Source organism: Ptychodera flava, chromosome 13, assembly GCF_041260155.1.
Source record: "Ptychodera flava strain L36383 chromosome 13, AS_Pfla_20210202, whole genome shotgun sequence".
Lineage (NCBI taxonomy): Eukaryota > Metazoa > Hemichordata > Enteropneusta > Ptychoderidae > Ptychodera > Ptychodera flava.
Window position 1 is genome coordinate 29,018,356 of NC_091940.1, and position 19,617 is coordinate 29,037,972.

Below are 19,617 nucleotides of genomic sequence, written 5' to 3' on the forward strand. Positions count from 1 at the left end.
TAAATGTTGACAAATGAGTTTTTATCTGGACTAAAGTTCAGTTGGTAACAATAACATCAGACAGAACACACATTCAGATTGTGTCGACAAGTTGGACATAGTATATTTAGTGGTCATGAGACACGACAGAAATACTCAAGAAATTAGTCAGTCAAAGTATTTTACACAATATAACTTAAACTGTTCACCTGATGCTTTGAGAATATAACCCAGCACATCATCTTCCTTCATTTCTTCTCCGTTCAATCTAGTGGCCAGTCTCTTTTCTATCACGTCTCGTCCCATCTTACGAATGAATCTTATAGCTGCACGCACTTCCTGTCGGTGCCCTCTGCTCCACGGATTGTACTGATCGAGATTAGAGCACGGGGTTAGTTTGCTGCCTATTTTAGTGAAACCTTTTTGTAAGCAAACTTTGGTATTTCGGCGTATTCACGAACGAAATGTTGAGCGGGAAATTTATCAATGATGAGCAGCATTCGTCTGTCTTCTTATTAAATGGAACTAAACACGTAACGATAAACACATGCATGTGAACATACATGATGAATCAACTGGTGTAATTTTTAGTAAGAAGTGTTAAAAGAATATTGGAGGACATAAGCTTTAACTTACGTCTTCAAGTGGAAAGCGCAAGCGCCTTATTAGGGCGGATAAGATGAGTTGATTTGCTTCCACAAAGTGATTGTCGACCCCAAATATAACGTTGAAATCAGTCCCAAAAGCCACCTGCAACGAAAATAGTGACACATAGTGGACGACTTTGTACCTTTTCCTTTGATTGTCTACATGAACTGAAAAGGGAGTAGTGAAACCCGTCGTTGAAAATTGGGGAAATAACTCCTGTGATACGATTAACTCTTTCATCCCATTTCCGTCTCTAACGGCCGAATTATACCGTAGTCTAGACAATAATGGGATAGGTTCAATAATTACAATCATACCCATCCATAATCCGATAACACTTGTTCACAATTTGTAATATATATTTCATTGTTATAAACATAGACACAAAACAGCACTGAACAGACAGTAAAGCACCAGTACACACAACAAAGTCAAATCAATGAAAGAAACATATGTGTACCTCTTGCAAAAACACCAAGAAGTAATGTCACGTGTTTCGAAAATAGTAAGCGCATCCTGCCCCACATGTGGCAACCGCCATATATCATTCCGTAAGTCAAATGGGTAATGATCATCAACTAAGGCAAAATGTCACTGATGCCATACGCGATCATTCGTTGAAGAGATATGTCGTATTTCTCTACCAGCTTGTGATACCTGCCAAAAAAACCGCTTGAATGTAGAGACGTATCCTTCTCTGGTGGAACCTTGATTTAACATTTGTAAGAGAGAGAGCGCTGTGTCTCTCCACGAAATCACTATATGAACTACATACTCTTGCATATTGAATAAGCTGGGAAATGTATACCCCATAAGGGACTGGTCAGTTTCTTCGGCCTGGGGGGGCCCGGTGGATTATTTTTTGCCGACGTCAAAAAGTGGCTGACCCCCCCTATTCCAAATTTTGAAAACAGGGTGACCCCCCCTATTCCAAATTTCTAAAACAGGGTGACCCCCCCCCCCCCGGGCGCGACAAAGGTAAAACAAAAGATGGACATAAATTATATATATATATATATATATATATATATATATATTATATTTTACATTTTACATATATTTATATTTTAAATAGTCATTCTATGTTTAGTGAAATTGTTGACATGTCAGTTGTAAGATAGGAATTTCAAAGTGTCAATCTTAAAGTTTAAATACAGTACATTTTGAATGAGCTGTATTTTGAATGAGCTGTGAATGTATTTCACACTTTCTCTGCTTAACCAGATGTCCTGAACTGTTGTACAGAAATGGATGTCAATCATTAATATCAAAGAGGAAAAAGCAGTGAATCAAAAACTTTGATGGGTGTTAAGACTTACCAACCATCCAATTAAATCTACTGAGGAGCCATAGAGAGCTTTTTTAGCCAAATCTGATGTGTACAGTGTCTGAGAGGACCTTTTCTTGTGTAACATTGAAACCATAAAAGCACAGCTAATAATGACAAAAACTGCCTTTTTTAACTGTTATTTTGTTCATAAAAAAGCATCTTTCTACAGAAAACCTATGAAACAAAGGAAAATAATTGCATCAATGAGAAGGAAAAATATCTTGTCATTTTTCTATCTCTAAAATAAGTCACTGTATCAAATATATATTGTGAAATATTTGTGCATGTTGCTTTCTCATACTGAATTCTCACAGAGAGAACAGAAAAGTATCAGGAATTTTCATCCTTTCATATGAAATGCAGATTTCATAATGGTACCCTTCACTTAGCAAACATCAAGATATCTCTGAAAGTATGGCGCCCGAAGGGCGCGCCAAAAAATATGAAACATCCTGATATCTCTGATATATATGCCTTGTATATTAAAGTCATGCACCTGAAGGGCATGCTGAAAGATGTATGATATATTAAAGTAATGAGCTTGAAGAGCACGCTGAAAAATATTGAACATACAGATATCTCTGATGTATGTATGCTTGATATGTTAAAGTTGGGCGTGCTGAAAAATATGACTGATTATTAAAGTTACGCGCCCGAAGGGCGCGCCGTAAAAATACAACTGAATGATGAATTTTGTGGCGACACTAGCATTTTAGGCAATGATGAGCCTGTGTCAAAATTCAAAAACACACTGACCCCCCTATTGGGCATTTCAAAAACATGATGACCCCCCTATCACCAAAGTCAAAAACAGGGTGACCCCCCCCCGCCCCCATGAATCCACCGCCCCCCCCCCCAGGCTGAAGAAACTGACCAGTCCCTAAGCTGGTGAGAGTGGAATATTACTGATGAGGTATTAGTCTCGCTTCCAGACCTCGTCGTTTCGACAGTGCAAAGTGCGCTGCTGGCGGTAGGACATGGCGAGTCGCGAAGCGACGAGGAGCCAGTGGAAAAATCACTTCATGTTCCTACCGCCAGCGGCGCACTTTGCACTGGCGAAGCGACGGGGTCTGGAAGCGAGACTAATGAGGTATTGCACATTGATGATACTAAAGTTTAAATCATCTCTCTTAATTTTGTCATATAGCCTATAGTAGAAAGGTGACCATTAGCGTCAAATTCAAGGAAAATGTCCAGATATGAAGCTCTTTCTGTAGTTTCTTTGAGGATAAATCAGAGCTAGATTGTCACTGAATTTGGAGTTATTCATTGAAATAACATCGTCCATGTATTCTAATGTCAGGTTGAATGTTCTAGCTTCAGAGACATTTTTTCTGTTTGATTAAGTTCTGCATAAATTCTGCCTCGTATGAGTACAGAAATAAGTCAGCAAGCAGGGGAAGCACACTAGTACCCATAGGAATTCCTATAAACAATTGGAAAATGTGTCCTCCAAACTCAACAAATTTGTTGTCGATGAGGAAATCAAGCATACTGATAATGTCTTTCTCGGTATAAAAAAACGTTAGATTAGCAGTATTCTTAACAAAATATGTACGATTATGGTGGTGAAAGGGTTACACTCAGTAACAATGATATGCCAAAATTTGTAGTTCGAACCTTTCCGATGATGTCGAGGCCAAGTTTATAGAATTCTTCCAACATGGACACAGTAGTTTTGCCATCAGCCCTCTTCTTAAGTTTATCAATCAGCAAGTCGACGCTTGCGTTGAACTGGTCCATTGAGAGCCGTAGAAATCTTTGGACAGAAAATTAAAAAAATATAGGTCATAGTGTTTGAATCAAGTAGCGCGGAAGTATAATATCAACTGTAAGACAATTAAAGAGAAGTTAGCTTTTGAAGTTTGTCTGGAATGACCAATGCACGGATCCATGATAATGCCACATATATAATAGCATGGTGCTTCGAATCGACGAATACGGTGTTACAATGTCACCGAAATTTTATATCAGATTAATCACTAATATATGAACACTTACCGCCGATGGAAAGCTGGATTGATGATGGACCTACGTTTAGCCCATCTTTCGTGACAACGTTCCGATGCCAAACCGTGACCCAAAAATCGTTGTCCATATATATTACTAAGCGTGTCATAAGGAGTAGCTCCTTTTGGACAGTTCACTGTAACCAAGAGGTGCTTTTACAAGGAACAAGTTGATAGGATATGAACAGTATATTCTTATGTAATTTAATTGCAGTTGTTTTTGTTGTTGTTGTTGTTGTTGTTGTTGTTGTTGATGTTGATGTTGATAATGTTGTGGCTGCTACTGCTGCTGCTGCTGCTAGTGTCAGTGTTGTTCTTGTTGTCAAGTGTAATCAATAACTGAAATATATACCTTCAGTACAACAAATAAAACCATGTTTAAAGGCTGGTTTTATTTCTTTTCTCCAAGTTCGTTTTGCAGTGGGAAAATATTACACTATCTTTGCACATCCCAAGGTAATTAATAATAAAGATTAAAGCATTTTCATCAGACTACAAATACATTGTTGCCATTTCGCCACTGGAGGCTAAACAGAAGTGCAATATGTTGCTTCTTATTTACTTATTCTTGATTTCTTATTCACTCATTTTCGATACATTGATACAAAATTTTACATGATTACATAATTACCTTCGCAGCCACGACATCCGATATTATGACATAATTTAGATGTAAAACGGAAAACGTAAACACCAGGCCATATTTCTGCGACCTGTCAACCGGAGAATAAAATTTCATAATAACTATTGCAGAATAACTTAATGACACCAGTTACAGAAATTGTTTTAAACAGGACATACCATGCGTAAAGCCCAGTAAAATTTAAACCTTACGGCTGAGTGTCAATCTATCCATCTGTCCGTATCCATCCATCAATCCAGCCAGCCAGCCATCCAGCCATTAATTCATACATATATCCATACATATATACACACACGCACACACACGTACGGACGTACGTAAGTACATACATACATACATACATACATACATACATACATACATACATACATACATACATACATACATACATACATACATACATACATACATACATACATACATACATACATACATACATACATACATAAATACATACATACCGATCAGCATGCGCATCACATACAATGACACTGCGACGTAGTAGCATTTACAACATGGACAAATCAGGAAGAAATACGCAGCATTTGGTTATACGTATTGTTACATTAAGGACACAGACTTACCATTCATATACTATGGTTGGAAAGGTCTTTCCATCAGCGAATCCTCTTTTAACGTCTGCCAAGTTACCGAAAAAGAAACTGGGAATAGCAAATATATGAATAAGGGACTGGTTAGTTTCTTCGGCTGGGGGGGGGGGGGGCGGTGGATTATTTTTTGCCGACGTCAAAAAGTGGCCGACCCCCTATTCCAACTCGAAAACAGGCTGACCCCCCTATTCCAGCTTTCGAAAACAGGGTGACTCCCCCCGCGCGCGCGACAATTGTAAAACAAAAGGTGGTATATAATTGAATAAATCAGTACATATATATATATATATATATATATATATATATATATATATATATATATATATATATATAATATATATATATATATATATATATATATATATATATATATACTGACCGTACGCTCTGTGCCAAGTTCAGAGGTTGCCATACAGCCATTATGGTGATAACCGGGAGGGACATTGTATACATTTTGTATATATATATATATATATATATATATATATATATATATATATATATATATATATATATATATATATATATATATATATATATATATATATATAGTCAAAAGTAGTTAAACAGTTTAAATTCACTCGGATGGAAATAAATACAGCAATGATGTAAAGTAATTGATGATAGTGTCATATGAATGATGAAGATATGAAATCAGCAGGATTACTTTATAACAATTAATATACAGCAAAGAAATAACATCATCCAAATCTCGTGGGTGTTCATCAGTTATTTACTAAGGCGACTGTTTCGGGGATTTGAAAACAATACAGTCAACTGCCTTGGCTCCCCAAGCAGTACTGATCAGGTACCACCACACTTAAGTTATTTTGAGGCTTATGTTATATATGATGTCTTTCGCTGTTACATTGAATTTTTCAAAAAGTTGAGGATATCTTGACATAGCTTTATGAAACTGTATATATATATATATATATATATATATATATATATATATATATATATATATATATATATATATATATATATATATACACCAGGATATGTCTAATTATTATTAAGGTTATGCGCCCGAAGGGCGCGCCGAAAAATGCAACTGAATGATTAAATTTGTGGCTGGCACAATGCATTTTTCGCAAGTATGAGCCATGTCGAAATTAAGAAACACACTGACCCTCTATTGGGCATTTCAAAAACATGTTGACCCCCCTACCACCAAAGTCAAAAACAGGGTGATCCCCCCCATGAATCCACCACCCCCCCCCCCAAGGCTGAAGAAACTGACCAGTCCCTAAAAATCAAATACAACACTAATGGTTAATGTGATGATTTTACAGTTTTAGATGTATAATCATATCACAAGATATCTAAAGCACAATTACTTTTTCAAAGACGTTAGATTATTGAAATGTCTACATTCACTATTCGCATAATAAATTCATTAATATTCGATAGTCACAAGCTTGAAAATTTAAAAACCCCCGTGGCGTTTATAAATTTGCAGAAACTTGACAAATGCTGGATTTAAGTAATAATTTTGTTCCTTCAATACGCAGAGTGTATTAATGAGTATATTTGAGTATGCAACCAAATAAGAAAATATAACAATGGAGAACACTCATGTCCGATGTTGTTTACTTGTTGCGCCACCGATTTGTGTAACTTTCACTCGGTCATTGGACGAACCATGAAATCTATCCTACACTATTCTGCATATTGAGGTGGTAAATATACGGACTCTCAAAACTTAACAATACTGATTTTCTGATTTGCAAACTTGGGGCCCATTTTAAAGCTCTTGAAGTAAATAAATTTCATAGTTTTATGAAAATTGAAAATTGTATTTGTCCTCAAAGAGTTTACACAAGGATGGCGGCCATTTTGAATGTTAAAATATCGGCCAGTATTTAGGTAATTTGTTTTAAAATTAAAAAGATTTAAAAGTGCATCGACTTTCGCTAAGCTTTTAAAATTTAGATCCGACAAATGCATCAGAGCTCAAAAGCTTAGTCAACAAAATGTTATTACTACTGTGCAACCTAGCTGAACATTTATACAATATGATTCGTCTGAGAGCTTTAAATGATCTCACTCTGTATTTGTCACGCACATTACACTTACACTGCAGTCACTTGGCAGGCTCATAAGAATACGAAAATCGTTGTTGTGGGCAGCTCCGAGATTGTTCATATACCTCTGAATATATTGCCACCATAACTGTTTACAGGACATATTGGTGGAGTAGGTATAAAACAGAGACACTTTAACATCATTATTGCAGTTGGAAAATTTGCGAATAACGAGCCTTCCGCCTGATATCACTTTTATCTGATAAATTATCCATGACTACATATCTTAGGTACGTATGTTTCCGCACAACATTCAATTTCTTACCCGTTACATGTAAATAGACAGACGGAAGCGTGTCAATAGCAATACACAATTTACTTGGAATGAAACAACATGCCTTTTCATTTCTTAGGATGAAAAAATATATCATGTTCGATTCGAACATGATATATTTTTTCACAGTTCGATACTGTATGATTCGCAACCTGACATCAATGTACGCAAGCCAACAACGGATTGACTCGGCAACGAAATGTCGTCTGCATACATGAGACGATTTATCATAAATCCAACAATATTCCAACCTTTGTAACATCCTTTCAGACGCGTGCTAAGATCATGTATGTACGCATTAAACAGTCGTAAGGATAGAATACTACCCTGCCTGACTCCATTGTTTAGAGAGAAAAATCTGGATAATGTATCAACCAATCTAACACAGAATTGTTTTGTCCAATACCAAAACATGATAACGCGAATAAAATACCATGGCACATGTTTCTATCTATTATTTTTAAAGGATATAGTTGACACTGTCAAAGACTTTGGTAGCATCAGGAAAACAAGCATAAACTGGACTATTTAATTAACTATAATAGTAATTAATTCATTAATTCCTTCATAACATAAATGCAGAAGTCGGTGGAATGACTGTGTTTGAAGCCGAATTGAAAATCGCTCTAGTGTGTAGATGCTCTAAAACTACATATTCAAAAATCTTAGATTCACAGTACTGTAAACTATCGGTCTATAATTGTCTTTACTAGTCAAATCACCAGTTTTGTCTTTAAAAATGGAACATGGGATTTTAAGGCAGATATCTAGGCATTAGCATAGCAACAACGGCCTGTTGACATGAGGCACCGTTGACATTGGATAAAAGAGATGTATTACAAACAGTTCATGGAACGAACATTTTTTCAAGAATGCATTTCTGATACTAACATTCAGGGACTCATCAGTGTCTTCGGCTTGGGGGTTGGTGAATTCATTGGGGTAACACTATTTTTGACTTTGTGAGAGGGGTCACCGTGTTTTTCAAATGCCCACTAAGGAGGGTCGGTGTATTTTTGAATTTCGACAGGGGCTCATACTTGCCTAAAATGTATCGTGCCAGGCACGAATTTCATCATTCATCTGCGTTTATCGGCGCGCCCTTCGGGTGCGTAACGAGAATAATCAGACATAGCCGTACACTCTGTTTTCTCGCTATGGAAGAGAATATCATGCTCGTTACCATAGTGTTAACAAATGTTGATTAATATTCGTAAAGCATTCACAGATGGACAAATCAAAGCCAGGTCGTCAGCAAAAAATGAATAATTCACAATACAATTCGATAAGTAACAACCTACGCCTGAAGATTCGTCTACATAAATAGCAAAACGTTTTAGTGTGTTTTGTCTGCAGCAGATGTGACGTCTTCGGTTTGGACGTAGACAGTGGAGTGGTAGGTTTGTAACCAGTGGTATGCCGGATTGCATATCCGGTTACCTTGGACAGGTTACCTCGGAAAGCATCGGCAACCGTTCGTAATATTCAAATGACATGTGACTGTGACGTAGTGGAAAATTTGCATACATATGAGCATACATTTTTCAATGTATTGCGCTGCTTTTAACGATGTTTATGCCAGAAAACTTCAAAAAAGAGGAACTAAATGACCAGACAAGTATTTGAAATACACGTAAAAAGTTACTGAGGCTGTTGAGTCCCTCGGGAATACCTCTACAGAGTCTTCGTGTGGATCGGATCGTGTGGATCCGATGACAAACTACGCAATGTTGATGTAGCCAGTGAGAGTGGCAACGATGTAATCGACCCTGAAATTTCAATTCCAGTCAGCTCAACTGTACATAAACAAAGATCAAAGCGGTCACAATGCCGAATGTAGCTCCTCAAAATGGGAGAAAAGATTCAGTTTTGATATGTGAAGGAAGGAATGAAATTTTGAATTCCTTCCAAACTACGTGTGAAGAAGACTCTGAATGTAACAATATTCACAACGTTTGAAGGATAACATACAAAACGGCCCCCTTTTAGGTCCACTTATTATGCCAAAAAGAGAACACAGTTTCTTGTATGCTAATTACTTGTCTTTTATCGTGATGTATGTTGTTGTGTATGCGTATGTTTACAATGTAGGTACATAACGGTGGTTTAAGTGATGAGTATGTTTACAATGTGGGAACATAACGGTGATTTAGTGACAAGTCAGTACGCTTTGCCAGTGGTGCTCAGCAGGGATCAAGATCGCGCAGGCCGCAATTTGAATTTGAGTAATCATGTTTGACAACACACTGACAACATACATTATAAGCATTTAGAACCAAGGTCAAATGGACAATGTGGAACCACGCTTTGTGAAAATGTGTGTTCTCCGAATCAAATAGCGAGGTTTCTCAACCTATTTTTGACATAAAGGCAGTCGCTATACATTCACTGATGTCATATATGAGATTGGATGGAAATAAACGCCGTTCATACGTCGAATTCTGGAAATTTTGGAGCAAAAGTGCGTCCCATTTGCATAATACTACCACAATCCCCTTTTATAGGCGACCTTGGCGTTCAACAAACAGTTGCTTTTGGAAAAATTTGCTCGATTTATAGTGATAGAAATTAACCAGTCAGTTTCAAGATAATAGTATTATTTATGAGTCATTTTTGTGAGGCCTCAATCGCAAAGAAATAGATTTACTTTTACGTTAAATACGGTACCCATTTGGTATCATTATATTATGTATCCGCCCCATTCAAGACAGTCAAGGTCTCCTGATATGTCGACATTTTCAAGACCCTTCTAAATTCTCCTCCCGGAGGTGTGCTTTTGTGGACGCCGCCGACATGGAGACTGTAAGAGGTTCATATAAGCGATCGAAGAAGTATAAACAATTGGGTTTACGTTTCCTATGGCCGAGGAATAGAAATGTTAACGTTGGTGAATGCCATCATGCATGTATTACCTGCTGTACTTTGGTCCAGGCATATGTGCAAACTTCAGACGGATGTAGGCAATGTAAAGAAGATATAATAATCCAGTAATAACCAATGGTAACAGAATAACGACGCAGATACAGGCGATCAGGTAACCGAGGGTGAACAGGTTCAACGCCATTCTTGAAAAACAAATGTTCTGCGCTTGGTGAGGGCTTGGACAGCCTGTAACTCTCAGCTTGTTTTGCACTGCACGCAGCTGATACTGCAAATGCCCTTGTCAAAGACGCAGCTCACCTATAAAAGGGAGGCAAGGCCATTGCAGCATTAATTGTGTAAGAGGACGCTGAAGAGATAACACAAAGACTCGCGTTCAAGTAAATGCTGCTTTTTTATCGATCACATAAAGGTCATATATATTTACAGGCGTGAAAATAGCAATAATGAAATTAGCAATGTACCACATAGCTGTTTTGATGTCAAAATATACACACTGCAGTTGATTCATATTGTAGATACCACGCCCTCAGCGGTGGTTCATTATTTCAAGGCCGACAGTTGTACATGTACGGCTACTTTTGTGGAAATACTGGCGCCATCCTATATCATACATTCAATCATTTTCTGGTTTGTTTTCCACAGCCAACTGCCTATTCCATATTGCCGTTTTTTGCTTACTTGTTCACACTCGTGAGCTAATGTCATACCAAGGTCTGTATGTGTCTGTGGGTGTGTGTGTGTGTGTGTGTCTGTTTACACGATAACTCAAAGACGCCTAATTCAGATTTGGTAGACAGGTACCATATTCCAATGGCAAGAACTGATTAGATTTTTGTCAGTGTAACTTGCATATTAACGAAGTTATGACATTTCATTTTTACCTCACGTGTTCACACACGTGACCTACTATCATACCGATGTCTCTCTGTCTGTCCGTGTGTGTGTGTGTGTTAATGTGTGTGTTTGTCTGTCTGTCTGTCTGTCTGTTTACACGATATCTCAAAAACACATGATCAGATTCCAGTCAAATTTGGTAGGTAAGGACCATATGCTAATTACAAAAACCTATTAGAGTTTGATTATTGTGGCTTACATATTAGTGAAGTTATGAAATATCACTTTTTCATATAGTGGTTTCCTATTGAGACAGTAATGAGAGTGTCGACAAATATCGAGAAATACTGCACAAAATTTCAAGAAAATCTTTCATAGATGACAATCTCAGAACATTATGATGATATTGTAAGCGTCGTGTCAATAATCCTTCCATTGCATAGTTAATGAACTTTTGTTACTAGTGATATAACTCTAAAATTCCTACACCAAATTTGATGAAACCTGCAACAAATATTGATCTGATATATATCTAATTGTACTGAGAAGCATTAGGCAGTGTCAAGATAATAAATAGCTCATTTGTATATTTAATGAAGTTTTTTTTGTAAATAGTCATATTACTCAAAAACGACTGCACCAAATTTGATTACATCTGCTGCAGATACTGATCCGACAGATATCTAAATGTGTTTAGAAGCATTGAGTATTGTGAAGTTAATTTAGGGTTCATTTACATATCAAATGCATGACATATATCAATAGACACTGCACAAATTTCATCAAACTTTTCACTGATGACAATCTCAGAACATTATGATGATACCGTGAATGTCATGTGAATTATCTTCTCCTTCGCATATTTAATGAACTTTGTAATTAGTAATGAGTAGTAAAGTAAACGTGGACAACTGGGATTAATAAGAATTTTACACCCCATTTTATTCATTTATCTACATGAAGCGAAGGAAAAATTAACATCCATGTAACTAAAGTATGACCCTGACCTATATACGAACTCACGCACGCGCAGCAGTGCATTGTCCTGAACTAAGCGGGCCTGCTGAGCATGTTTATACACGTTCCGAAGGTGTACGGCGTGTGAGTCATCACCATCAAACTAGCCTATATAAAGGACCCCCGTTGTCAGTCCGGCCGGCCGGTCGCGGAGTCTAGCTGATGTTGAACACGAAGTTCCTATCGGTACGAACTAAATTTCATATCCATTCAATCCATAATGTCTTAAATATCTTTCCAGAGGTGGACTAAATCCTTCTTGTTTTTGAATTTCTAGCGCCTGATGAAATATGTCCTGAATAAGTTCTGACCCCGGAGCCTCCTCGTTCCGAAGGGTTGCACCTTTTTCTTGTATTTGTGTAAGCAGCTGTTTATATTGAACATAATAATGTTTATATTTCTCTCGTCTCTTTGCTACACCAGTTTTCCCTTGTATTACATCAATAACAACACCTGGTATAGGAGTTAAGGCTAACAGTACCGGAACTGTTGGAATTGCTGCTATTACAGCAGAGCTTACAAGAATTCCCTTAGTAATATTAAGAGCCATATCAATTCGACCCATTAATTTGTAACTTCGCCGATATGCAGCACTTGTTCTTTCTATGTAATCAGCCAATTGTTCAACGCTTTCAACAACTGAGATGTGCATTTTTTACTGTATATGTAAGGAATGATAAAAAATAATTGTAGTAATATAGAAATACAATATGGCAGAAGGAGGAGAAGATATACCACTCCAGGGTTTAGATGATGCAAATGTAAATGGATGATGACGCTACTGCTGAAACATTCTTTATAGACGATGATAATGCCCTTGCAGAAGTCGATCCTTACCGGGATAGCTCAAGCGCGCGGAGCCCGCAGGTAGATCCTTCGACTAAATTTGGAGTAGAACTTAAAATACAATGGCTAAAAAATTCTTAAACGAGAATAATATTACTGATGAAGCAGCACGAAACGAATTATTTTTGAATGCAAAGATTAGGTATGGAAAGCTGTATTATAAAGAACTCAGGCTATCAAAACTTTCAGGAAGTGGTTTTAAATCGCTCAAGACAGTAAAAAAAGAAGCAGGAGGATATGAATTTGTAACTAAAGTATACAGTAAGACGGGGGACAGCGCAGAGCCCGAAAATGTGAGTCGTGAATTGCATTCTGAAGATGTGATAACCGATAAAATACCGGCTGAGAAGATGACGCCAGAAGACATGGGTATATACAAAGATAAACTGACAGAGTTACGGCGAGATGCTTCTGGTAATGCAGATAAAATAAAAGCTTTTGAAAATAAAATCGACCAATGGAACAATCTAAACCCTGAATATAGAGCTTTTGTTGATGAATTAAAGATGGCAAATATGCGTCTTGATGAGCTTTACAGTGAAAGAGAAAATCTGTTAGAGCAGACAGAACTTACACCCGAACTCAGAACAAGACTAGCTAAAATTGATGATCGAATTGAAGTACAACTTGATATGATCAGTGGGGCACGTGAAAGACTGGCGTCGACTAGGTCTCTTCGTGATGTAATTTCCGATCCAGAATTGTCACTCAGGCTGAAGCTGACAGAGTTATTTAAACGAAATGGTATTACAATCGCTGCAATACTGACTGCCCTTGGAATGACAATATCAACAATTGCCCTGGCTGTGACTAGAGGAGGAGGAGGAGGGGGAGCAGGAGCAGGAACTGGCGGGTCTGGTTCAGGTCCGCCCAAAGTATATACAAAAGCGAAAGAAATTGTAAAGCAATTTGGCGAATGGTTAAAAACATTGGCCGCAAAAAGTGCTGCTGCAATACCAGGTTTAATCGGCTCCCTCGTCAGTTTTCTATTAAAAACAGCAGGATCGGTTGTCGGATTTGTCGGAGAACAGCTATGGATATTTTTAACTGGATTAACATTAGTCATTATAAATAAAATTATGTATTAATATATCACACTCCCTACGGCATCAACATGTTTGGTGAAAAGAATATTGCAAAGTTTCTTTCTAAAAATAAAGACCTGTTTGGTTTCTCCGTCGAATTGGAATGGTGCAAACTCCGACGAGTGAATCGACATATCCTTCGAGCAAATCCAGGTGTCCGACTCAAAGATGATAATCTTTATCATAACATTTTAGCTTTCGTGAAGGAATGTCAGAAGACTAACTTCTTTAAGCGACTAGAATTCATAGCTGTATTCCAGGATACTGAGGATGACCAAGAGGCTCATCATCTCCAAGAATATTGGGTTCTTCGATTGATTCGCGACACAGGCAATCGATTTATCTTTCAGGCAGACGGAAATATTTACGTAAAGATGTGATTTTTGAATTTTTCTTCTAAGTTATTATATACACGAAGTGAAACTTAAGATGTGATTAATTTTCTTTTTAACATGTAATTTCTTTTTTTCTTCTACTATATACATTACACGAAAAATGGGGTACGATAGAACATTATCACCGACTTTCACCAACCGAATACCGAATGGAACGAAGTCAGAAAGAACTCATCACGTGATTGCTCATAATCCAAGTGAGGCAGATCCAGGCCAGACACTTATCATACGATGTCCGAAGTTAGAAAGCGGAGTACTCTTAGTTCCAGATACTTCGACCTGGTTTTTGATCTCGAAGTAACGGGAGGTGGAACTACCCGTGTAGTACAAAATGTTGCAAAAAATTTGGTGGAGCGTATGAAACTCACATTTGAGGGCCAGACACTTTTCGATTTGAATAAATATAACCTTATTGAATGTTATCGCGATCTCTTCAAACATAAAAAGGAGAGAACGAACATGACACTGTATGGAATTCAGAACGAAAATCTAAGAAAATTAAGAAGCGGTTCGACCGATGCAGATGCCGCCGTCGTGGGCGATAAGTTACTTTTCGACACATATAAAACAAAATATGCTATTCGTCTCACTCATCCCCTAATAACAGGTCATGGAGTTGCATATCCAAAAGCGTTAGGGAGTCATATTGAATGGGAAATTACGTTGGCACCCGCCCCCCAATTACTTGTCAGTAATCAGTTATTACAACCAATTATAAATTAAAAAACATTCAAATGGAATACGAGACAATTTCTGACCTCGATCTCGCGAGGTCAACTGCTGGTTATTACAACGGTGGAAAAAGTTACCTTTACGAGCATATACATTATTTTAGAAAAATCCCATTCAAAGAATCGGACACGGTTATCAATGAAAATATAAATGTACCACGACGTAGCATTAGAGGTATCGCTATACTCTTCACTAAAAATCAGAATCAGGCAGAACTGAACAGTGAACTTTTCATTAACCCCTCCATTGAATCTGTGTCTGTAATGATTGAAGGCATTGCAAATAAAGTGTACGCTCAGAAGATGATACCAAGACAATTTTGGCGAGAGGTGCGACGGTATTTTGCTGAAGATAAAGATTGGTGTGAAATTGATATAGATGAGGCCGATTATTTGAAGAATAAATTCTGTCTGTTTATCGATCTGCGTAGCTTTAAAGATATTGAGTTTCATGGAAATGGTTTAAAGTAATGAACACAAAGGACGGAATTCAACTTGAGATCCTGAAGAAAGATACCGCGTGGGTTGGCGATGACGCTCACAATGATAATATATTTGCCCACATTTATGTTATCAGTGATGCCCTAGTCTTTATTGAAAATAGTAGATTAATGTCTTTACAATTTTAACCATGACCCGTCGTCCGTCCTATCGGCCATGTTTCTGCCAACCATTCGCCCGTGTCTGGATTGTATAACTGCACACGTTTGATATCATTTGGCGCCATCATGATTTTACTACGCTTTTCACTACGGATTTCTCCAGCCTTTTTCCGTACAAACTGTACAAACTGTGCCGGCTCCGGCTTCTTCCCAGTTTCAAATAGATCTTTATAATCTTCAAAGTTCAAATGTTTTCTAACACAAACATCTTTCACCCCTTTATTTTTTTTCGTCTCGGAAACGGGAGTTCGAAAAGCATACACTTTCGAGCATATGCCAACAAAATCAAGAATAGGTTCACCATTCAACTCATCTTTAAATTTACCTATCACTTTTTATTAATCTTCGGAAAGTTGGGGGCCACCATGGCCCACTCATCCCACTAGTATCATATATAGACTTCTCACCATTCTTTTCAACATCTTCCCGGACTATATCATTGAAAGTTACGTCCGGGTCCGGGGAGGGTATTGGCACACTGTAAACAAAACTGTCAGTATCCATGTAGGCTAATCGTATTCCAGGGAACTTGACCCGAAAGTAATTGTAATGCGTCTCATACATAAGCAGCTTAGAAAGTTCCAGTACTGCGGCGCCGATGAAAACTGGTTTTACATATTTATGCTCATCTGTTTTCAGTTCCAGTAGGGCACTGTCGCAGGAATCACCATCCTCTTCGGAAGTTATGAAAGTTATATGTTTCATCTTTGGATTATACTTCTGAATCTTTTTACGTCCACTATCCGTGCCGTTCCAGTCCGAAACAAATTTAAAGTCTCTGTACTTTCGAACATCTTCTATTGTCTTACCGAACATTGCATTATTCATCAGCTTATAGAAATTCTTTTCGAAATCTGTCCCCCCCTTTGCCCTCATTTTAGTGTTAAAGTCAATATATTTCGCGAGACATGGAGCCTCATCGAAAGCAAGCACCCGATAAATCTTTTTCAATCTCATTCCCATCCGAAGATAGAATTCCAGCAACTTGTAGTGTAAGACGTATCTCTCTCTATCCATCACACTTGTAATCAGTCGACCGCCCTGCCTCGGAAATTCATAGTGATGCGGCGCTAATGGCAAATCGCTGTGTTCTTCATGTAATTCGGGGGGATATTCTAAGTCTACTTCTAGAAAACTTGGTGGAAAGGTGGCGCCGGGTCCCCACCCTCCGGAACACGCTCCGCCGGCTCCGCCCCCTTCTTCCCATTCCTCCCACTCTTCCATCGTCATCCAATGAAGTCCGCCCGTAGGCATTGCCTGACTCATTGCCCAGCCGTAGAGATTGTTTGCATCGAGATATTTTATTTCGGTCACCGGTTTCTCCGGATCGTAATTCCCGCCAGCTTCCCCAGCGACGGCGGATGATTTGTCTGTAAATAATGAATATTACACTGGCTGATACCGCCTCGAATCCCCCTCTGTACGAAATTCATCTGCTCAGCATCTTGAATGAGCCCAAATTTATTACCTGTGTAAAGTAACATAGCATCCCATGTCAAGCCGGGCGCTGACATATAGTGGGCCGGATCTAACTTATATGCTTTTAAACATGTGTCACGAAAATTTCAAAATATATTGCAAGAAGTAGAACGTCAGTCTCACAATAGAATTCCATATAATCACGAATCGTCTTACATCCAACTTCGTCCCATACTCTTAATGCATGTTCGTAATCAGACTCTGAAATCCCCTCTTCCGTCAATTCGCTATAAAATTCCCCCTCTCCGGGAGCTCACCCTCTCCCAGTCTGTCAACCGAGTCTAAATATTCGTAGGGGAAGAAACCTTTCGCCCTTTGAATGTCCGGGTACGAAAGTGGGGCCGCCGTCCACCCGTGGCCTCCGGCACAGTTTTTGCCAACTTCGCCAATGACCCCATCATCAACTGAGCACTGTCCATAAACTTTATAGAAAATAAACGTCTCTTTATCTCCCTCTTCCCATCGACAACAATTGAGCCACTAAAAATAAATGTTTTCGAGAGACCATAATTCCACCATTGCTCGTCTTAGCTATTAAATTGGCTCTTGTCCGGGACCATCATCTATTTCATGTAACTTTTTCAAAATAAAAGAACCATCGTATCCCTTGAGGTTGTGAAAGTAGATAGGAATGGTTCTCGACGGGCGACAACCCTCGCAATAGAAGGTCGCCTCCTCCTTCACTACTCGGTATACTGCCGGCTCTCCACATGCAATACAGACTGGATCACATCCGTCGCGCCGGTAATTAGAAGGATCCCTCATCGGTATTATTTTCCAATAATACGATTTCGAATAATACTCGGCCCGTTCTTTCATATCCTTTAGAAAGTCTGTAACACAGGAGAGACCTGTGAATGTTCTTTTACCATAAACAGTGGGTCGGCCCGGGCCTCGTTCCGAAGGGGAACTTCCCCACCCCCGTTCCACCATAACATACGAAAGACAAATTGGAATGTGTCGACCGGTCCCTTCTCAATAATTGCCTCAGTATCTGCATAGACGACGTAGGGGGCGGGACCTTCTTCCGATGTCCTTCGAATTGACACACTTCCTTAGGAAAAACTGGCTGGGCGTCGTCTGTTCCACAGTACACCTGATGTATTTCTAATTCTTCTGTTGACTTAAAACCTCTTTTACAAACCAGGCAAATACACTTCCTTCTGCGCTCATTCTTTCGATTAGTACGAGAATACGAAGGCGATTTAACGCAGTAATTGGTATGAAGTGGCACCTTCGGGCTTCGCCAACTATCAGTAAGATATTTGCTATTTGATTCCTATCACCTTCGGAACGGGCTCCGCCTTCCGTTCCGTCAGGGGCTCCGCTACAGCTACTATATAACACATTATGCCGGACGGATCGGGATCATTCTCGTAGATCTGAAATACTTGAAGTTTGACGCTCGGATTTTGCTGCTCGAAGCGCCTGAATACAGTCAGATCGGCGGGCGTAGGAAAGGGAATACCTTCCCAACAGTAGTCAGCCATAAATGGGGCGTACGTATTCCATTTTCTCCTTACCTGACCACCCTCTTTTCACGAAACTCGGGGTCGGCCAACTTTAAACTTGCTACGATGGCGTATTGAAAACAGTTCTCGCTGCCCGAAGGTAGTACCAGATCGCTAACACAATGCTTATTTTTTAACCATCTGGGAAGTTGGACTGCGCCAGCCCCAGCCCGAGTAAAACTTCTACTAGAATTACTTCAAAATTAAGTATCTCCTCGAGAACGAGACCAGAACCCTCAACATTTCAATTGTATCAAGCATACGATCGTAGCGATCTATTAATTGTTGCCCCACATCCGATCCCGATCCTCTTACATCTTTTGTGTATGTATCATTTAATTTAACATACAATGAACGCGATTGTGTATTACCAGTTTTCGGATCCGATAATTTGACTTCCATTTCGGTATAAACAGAGTACATCTTTCGTTCCGTTTCTTTGACCATACCTTCAATATCCACCAGCTCCCCGATATCCTTGACTCGCTTGACTTCAGGAAATTCTTTTCGTAAAACTGCTCCCTTGAATGCTGTATGTAATCGACGGGCCATAATAATCTTTATGATATATACTATCCTAAATTTTTTAA

The 19,617-nt window shown here is 38.7% G+C and overlaps 2 protein-coding genes across 4 annotated transcripts in view; both read right to left on the minus strand.

Annotated features, from left to right (window-relative positions):
- LOC139148105 (cholesterol 24-hydroxylase-like) overlaps positions 1 to 10,654 on the minus strand; it is a 120,490-nt gene extending 109,836 nt beyond the window's left edge. For 2 of the 3 annotated variants that reach the window (XM_070719406.1, XM_070719403.1), the window contains exons 1-2: positions 10,497 to 10,654; positions 5,194 to 5,271 (exon numbers count right to left, since the gene is read on the minus strand). In XM_070719406.1, the coding sequence (XP_070575507.1) occupies positions 5,194 to 5,271; positions 10,497 to 10,648 (230 nt within the window). In that variant the 5' untranslated portion in view covers positions 10,649 to 10,654. The remainder of the gene's footprint in view (positions 1 to 5,193; positions 5,272 to 10,496) is intronic. The other variant, XM_070719404.1, reaches the window with a different exon arrangement.
- Positions 10,655 to 10,677: 23 nt separating this feature from the next.
- The window catches only part of LOC139148107 (cholesterol 24-hydroxylase-like), a 70,702-nt gene continuing 61,762 nt past the window's right edge, over positions 10,678 to 19,617 (minus strand). The window contains exon 15 of the mRNA XM_070719408.1: positions 10,678 to 10,764. The gene's annotated coding sequence lies outside the window, so the exon portion shown is untranslated. The remainder of the gene's footprint in view (positions 10,765 to 19,617) is intronic.